At 48.6% G+C, this 6,792-nt stretch overlaps 1 protein-coding gene across 2 annotated transcripts in view; it reads right to left on the bottom strand.

Annotated features, from left to right (window-relative positions):
* Nucleotides 1-3,639: 3,639 nt before the first annotated feature.
* MRPL37 (mitochondrial ribosomal protein L37) overlaps nucleotides 3,640-6,792 on the bottom strand; it is an 18,312-nt gene continuing 15,159 nt past the window's right edge. The window contains exons 2-6 of one of the 2 annotated variants that reach the window (XM_026854010.1): nucleotides 6,334-6,455; nucleotides 5,643-5,828; nucleotides 5,183-5,340; nucleotides 4,449-4,652; nucleotides 3,640-3,864 (exon numbers count right to left, since the gene is read on the bottom strand). In XM_026854010.1, coding sequence (XP_026709811.1) covers nucleotides 3,787-3,864; nucleotides 4,449-4,652; nucleotides 5,183-5,340; nucleotides 5,643-5,828; nucleotides 6,334-6,376 — 669 coding nt within the window. In that variant the 5' untranslated portion in view covers nucleotides 6,377-6,455 and the 3' untranslated portion in view covers nucleotides 3,640-3,786. Of the gene's footprint in view, nucleotides 3,865-4,448; nucleotides 4,653-5,182; nucleotides 5,341-5,642; nucleotides 5,829-6,333; nucleotides 6,461-6,792 lie in introns of both variants that reach the window. The other variant, XM_026854009.1, reaches the window with a different exon arrangement.

A 6,792-nucleotide genomic window follows, 5' to 3' on the forward strand; every position in this document is an offset into this window, starting at 1 on the left:
GGGGGTGTGGAAATTTTTTGCACCCTGTCCCCCAGGGTTTCGCCACTGGTGTCCCATGCAGCAGGTTACAGATCAGGGATGCCCTGGGAGAGGAGCTGGGTCCTTCACTGCTGGGAAGTAAGCAAAGGAGGGGAAGGGACATGAGTGTCACCTTCAGAAAAAATACATATACATACATAAGCTTGCCGTGGGGTGTGCTGAGCCTCTCCCCAGGCAAGGGCTGGCTGCAGTGCAGGGTGGGTACATGCTCCGCTGCAGGATCAACCTCGGCTCCAGGCTCTGAATCAGCTGCTGGAGATGGGGAAACCCGGGCGAGGCTGACCTGGCTCCCCGACAGGCAGCATCAGAGGCTGCTGCAGCGTCTGGGGAGAGACTGGGGCTTTCTAGGTCTTTAGATGGGTGGTTGCAAGTGCCGGGTGCCTGAAACGCTCCTGGGAGCTGCTGTCTGAGACTTGTTCTCTGCCTTGGACTAGTTCAGGCAGGATATGGATGGCTGCCATTGGGCAGCTCCTCTCCCTCCTTGCAGGAATGTTCAAGCGTGGGCTCGGGGGGCTGCGGGCTCAGGGGCCTATGATCCATCCTGGGGCTCTGTCAGTCCTGGGGGATGCTCCCGCAGCCAGGTCACTGCTGCGATTCCAGGAGCGAGTGCCACGTGCTCGGGGATGCTCATGCAGCAGAAGGGCGAGGAGACAACGCGATGGATGTCTGCTGGGTTTGGGAACCACCCAGAAAAATCATCCTGCCTGCACAGCCCATTAGCTTGTAATTAACGGCAGGGCTGAGGAGCGGTGTGTGCTCGCACCCTGTGCAGGTCTGCCTCCAGGTGAACACCACAGGTGTCCTTGTGCAGGGTCTGCAGCCGTGCCCCCATGTGGGTTTCTGGTCCAGAGAGCCATGTCCTGCTGCGCTCTGCAGAAAGTAGCGTGTGAGCCTTCTCTGGCATTTGGAAACATGACCCAGGGGTAATTAGTTGACGCTGATGAGGGCCTCCTGCCCTCCCAGCTCCCTGGGGCCGTTCCTGCCCTCGCTGCCCAGCCAGGCAGTGCTTGGCTGCCTGTCGTGTTTTTATTGCCGGGTGTAGAAAAGCCCTTCCCGTTGGTTCTTACTGGGTCACAGGCTAATTTTATTAAACACCAGCACGAGAAACTGCCAAGTTCCCTCCTCTGAACGTCTCCTGAGCCCAACCTTAGGGATAATTGTCTCCCCCATTAGTTTTCATTAAATTAAATGCGGGAGGAGGATCTGAACAACCAGGAGCTCCAGTCTGAGCACAGCATGTACTTGCTGGCAGGGTGAGCACAGCCTGTGGAGTTGGATTTTGCACCTGGAGCAGTTCAGGAGAAGGCAGTGTGGAGTGGTGGAGCCTGGACAGCACACCGTGCACCATCCCCAGGGCAGGCTGGGGGCCAGGCCCTGCGCCCGGGGCTGCAGAGCTCTCCTCTGGGCAGCCAGGCACCACCAGGCCTTCCCCTCGGACTCCTGCCGCCCTGTTCTCGCATGTTCTGCTTCCCTGGCTGCTGTTCATTAAAAGTTAATGCCTGGCTCTCAGTCCACGCTGAGGTAATGCCATGCATCTGCTGACGAGCCTTTATAACTTACTGATGCCAACCCAGATGTGCCTCTGTGACCCATCATCCTGTTCCCAGTCCCATCTCCCTCAGCGGGGCTAATTCCAGCAGATCACACCAGAGGAAGGAGCAGGTGAACCGAGCCACGTGCTTGGGAAGAGCAGCGGGACAGCACCCGCGTGTACACGGCTGCCCACGGACAGACATCACCCCCGCACCACGACCGACCAGCCTGAGCATCCGCCCCAGGCGCCAAGCTGGGAGCCCCGCTCTGCTCTTCCCCTCCTGAACCTCAGAGTTCACCCAGCCCCGGGATCAGCTGCTCCTTCCAGCAACACCCGAGCACTGCTTCCCCTGGCCACAGGCGGGATCAGGCATGCCCTGAGCAAACCAGGGACACGGTCTTGCATGTGTGTGTCATCCCCTCATCTCAAGTGGCTTCCTGATGCCTCTTGCAACCTGCTGACACCTCATTCCCCTCTGACTATCCCCTGTCTTACTGCTGCTGCCATTTTTCAAAATTGCCTATGTTCTGCCTTCGTGCATCTCTCCCACGCTCAAGCTTTGTCTCTGCTCACTCTTGGAGACAGGATTCCACCTTCACGTAGTTTCTCCTCTCCTACTGCCTGTCCTAACAGAGACATCTTTGTCGAGAGGCATCTAAAGGGACTCTGGCTCTTTCCCCCATAGACCATCTTCACAGATTCCCACACCTAGTAGAAGCATGGGAGGTGTTTCATTTCTCCACGCCCCCTTTCCTTAGTGAAACCGTTTTGCTCAGGAATGTTAATGCTGCCCTGCAGGGTTTCCTCCTTAAAAAGGGTAATGACCCAAAGCTGGAAGGGTGAGGGGATGTCAAGAGTCTGAGGGCTGTTGCCTAGAGCTGTTCAGCAGGGTCGGTGGGACACAGCAGAGAGCCAACAGCCTGAAACACCTACTGCAACAGTCTCCACAAAGCACGGGGGTACTAAAATACATTCCTAAACAACTGGGTGCAAATTACAGATCTGAGCAGATTTAAATCTATGAGCTGAATTAGGCATCCTTTGAGCAGGTAGAATCAACATGATTTAGATCAATGCAACGCTTCCTAGATTATTTCTCCTTCAAGTATTTTCTCCTATTGATGGATTTGTTAACTTAGAGCCAACGCATCCCAATTTACCGGGTGCAACTGTTGATGTCAAATTTGACTAGTGAAAATCTGTTTTCTGAAACCTCCAGAGTAGAGCTGTCTGGTGGATTGAGACTGGAACACACAACTGGAGTGTTCATCCAGATGGTCAGAGAAGATCACAAAGCACAGACCAGTCTCTGACACAAGACACTGAAACAAGATGAATTTCTTGAAAATATGCTCTTCCACACCTTAAAATAGCGCAGGCTGTCCTATTCCTTCCCATGTGCTGGAGGGTATCAGTGTAGAACTGCAAAACATTCTACATTTGGCTGGAGCTAATTTAGCTTTCATTTTACAAAAAACACACTAATTCCCCCATCTTAAAAAGAATATGCTTCCTGCTCAGTTAACTCTGTGTGGCAGGAAAAAATTCTTCCTTTGTATTTTTAGCAGCAAATACCAGCTACCAGGCACCAAAGTTTCACTCTACATTATACACCACTTTCCCAAAATGGATAGGTCTCTTCATCCAGGATTGGGGGATAAAAGAACTGCGGTTCTATAGATCCAACAAAGCAATCTCACCGATTAAGTGCTTTGGGAACTAAGCACAGGGCAGCACGACACATCCCAAAGCAGGCAGGAGTAAAACAAAGTAAAAGCCAGGCAGAATGAAAAAGGCTCATGTCTCAGGCTCCCCCCTTGACGCTTTGTAAGTCTCTTCCACACACTGCATTCAGAGGTACTCAAAGCAACCTCGGAAAATAGGTTTGAGTCTAGCTCTGTGCAAAAGCACACCGAGAGCAGAACCTGCGCAGAAGAATAATGACTGGCTTATGTTCTTTCTAAGCAACAGTGGAAGAGTGCAGGAGGATGCATTTGATGATTCTCTCTAACCCGAATCCAGAGGTGAGCCCCTAAAATGAAAGGGTTTCTTCACGCACAACTTAATTTAAAAAAAATAAAAAAATTTCCTTTCTGTAACAATATAATTTATTTTTGAAAGTAAATTAATCCACCTTTCTTTAATTATGTGAAGGTTCTGGCAAAGAGAAGCAGCAGGTACAGTTGGTGAAGTATTTTCATTTGAGCTGAATTTCACACAGTTCCATGCAGATACAGTGCCAGAAACTTCTTGAATGTGTCTGGCTGAAAGCCATATATTCCAGCGGGCTTCTGCAGAGAAAAAGAGACATGGATGCTCAGTTTGCAGTGAAGTGATTAATGCAGACAAACAACAGCTTTAAATACGCTTGAATAAGACTTCAGACGTGGTAGCTTCCAAGTTGTGCTCTCCCTCCCTAGATGGGTTTGTCTGTGGGCACTTCAACTGGTCTAAATCTCAAACGGCAGAATCCTTCTGCCCATCCAACCGCGGCGCCCTCCCAGCGTAACCAGGACTGACAGCACCGGGCTCCGTTTACTCCACGGCGAAGCTGACAGTTGCACGTAAGCACTTCCTTCATCAGAGCACGGGCTGATTTTAAACAAGCATATTATCAGACGGTAGATTACAGATGGGGATATCTTTATGTAGGAGTTCGCATTAAGCGTGGCATGTGGCTCGCACGCCTCGCGGTACATCAGCACTACAAATACTCCCTGTCAGTAACACCGGCGTAAGTAAGAGTGAGGCCAGTGCCTCTGTCAGGTCCCTTCTGCTGGTTTCAAACCCACACTGCAGCTCTACGCCAGCTCCCAAAACTCCGGCAGAGCTGAAAGGGCAGGACTTCCAGGACTGTTTCCCAAGTTTTGCTTACCGTAACAACTCTCTTCTTGACTTCTGGAATACACTGGGCTCTTTCATACAGATTCTGATCAGAGTCAATCCAGACTAGATTTTTTATGCCATCATTAGAGACAAGGTCTGTTGTATTTAACTGGAACACCATGAACTGGAAGATGCGGCCATCTGTGCCAACGCTTTGCACCACTATTGGCTGCTCCAAAACCTGGGGATCGTTCTAGGAAAGAAGGGAGTGGGGGGGAAAGAATGTTTAAAAAGCCAGTTACCGCAGAAATTGTGTGAGTACTTGCTGATTCTGCATCTTCTACTTGGTTTAAAGCCAAGATTTTAATAAATGTATTGTTACCTTGCCCAGAAAATTACTCTAGTCAAACAAGTTCTGAATGTAGATTTTGTATTTTAATTAAAATTCTTCCTTCAGCCAGCAATGAAGTATCAATTTACATACTGAGCTGTGGGATGGGTTAAGAGTTTTACAGTTGAACCTACTCCCTGGTTCCTACCCATTACCACACCAACGCGTGTTACATCACGAACAAGCTCACTGCTGAGCGGTGGCTTTCTGGATCAGCAGACACCAGTGACCATACCTGAAGGTTAAGAGTTAGACCTCTGGACTGGGAAACTCAGATGTGAAAACTACTCTAACGTGCCACAGCAAGGGAATTTCATGACTCTTTCCACTAGCTGCAGCACTACAGAAAAGAACAAAGATCCAGGCAGCAAGCAGCAGTCTCCAGTACGTACCCCGTACAGCACCTTAGCCTTTGCCAGCGCGTTGCCAAAAGCAAACATCAGCATTTTAGCACGAAGCTGTTCTGGTCTGAACCTGTCAGGACGAATGTTGGCCGATTCCAGGAAGAACAGAGTGTGAGGATGAGAGTACGGATAACCATCTCTAAAACCTAAGGAGCAGATAAACATGTCAGAAATTGCTCAGTAAGAGACTACACAGCCAATGTTTCCTCCCATATCTTCAGGAACTGCTAATTTGCTGGGATTTAAGTTCTTCTCCACAGTCCTGCTTAGGCCACAACATACATACCACAAGTCTGGAGCACTTGCACTGCAAACCCTGTGCCCGGCTCCTGTGTCCCCTCATTCCCACACACTCCCTACTCACAGCCCTCTTGCAGAAGGGCAGGGACTCCAGGTTAACCTGAACATTTAAGTCTGACAGAAAATTGTTATCAACGGCTAGATTTACCTGTACTGTTAAGCTCTTTGTACACATTCACTTCCTGGAGATCAATTGTAGGAGAAATGGGATAGAAGGTCTCCAGAACATGTTCTTCAGTGGCCAGGATCTCCTCCTTGGAAGCGACTGGTGGTATTGGGGCCATAGAGTTCAGAAGTATTCCATTCAGGCCACGGACCTGAAGGAGAATGGATTCTGGGAAGGGAAATTAGGCTGAAACATTGCTGAAATAGGATTAGGGGAAAATGTATGTTTCCTTTTGGGCAGCAGCATTCTAACAAATCATTGTTGTGCAAGGCTCGGTCTCTCCCTATCACCTGCAAACTCATCTTAAATAGTAGCTCAGCTATAGGTTCTTCTAAAATACCAGTGGCAACTGGCAGCGTTCATTTAACTAAACATACTTAGAAAAACAACAGCACCGATTCTGGACACAAAAAATAAACAATCAGTTCTAAGAAACTGCTTCTCTTCTCCCACCATCTTGTCAATATTGTCTTAACACCCTAACAGTCTCCCCAGGGCAAGTATCCTGCCATCATCAAAGGCTGCCCACGCTTACGGCACTATTTAAAACTGAAAGAATCACTTGGTTCCAGAAATTGTTTAATTTTCTCCAAGGCCTCAACCTTAAAGCTAGTGACTTTGTTACCCCTCTTAATTAAAAGAGCTAAATGCTTCCACCATAGCAGCAACTAACCTCTTTCCCACGTAGCTGATATCCTGTAGTTCCTAGCCAACATTCTTTTAGACAGAGAAGGCCACTTCACAGATATTAACCGACATAAATGTATCAAGTCTTCAAACAGTACTGGGCTTTAGAATGAGAAAAAAAACAGTGATACAAAAAACATGATCGAAATGGTGGGCAGATGCTTCTGGGACATGAATGCTGTAACACTGCTGTATGTAAAACACAGAACAGCATAATATTTCCAAACAGTTAACACAGATTTCAGATTAATATCCCACACACCAGTCCTGTTCCAAGTTGGCAGAGGTAATGCTTACCATTAGTTATTTTAAAAATTGATATTCTGCATCAGCCAGAAGTAGATCTCAAATTGAAACACAGATTTTGGCCTGAAAGAAGCTTTAATGTAGAGTATGTGGTTACATGGGTACTACTGTCAACATTCAGAATTGGGGGGGGGGGGCG

The sequence above is a fragment of the Athene cunicularia genome, assembly GCF_003259725.1.
Source record: "Athene cunicularia isolate RWA chromosome 8 unlocalized genomic scaffold, athCun1 chr8_part1, whole genome shotgun sequence".
In the NCBI taxonomy this organism is placed as follows: domain Eukaryota; kingdom Metazoa; phylum Chordata; class Aves; order Strigiformes; family Strigidae; genus Athene; species Athene cunicularia.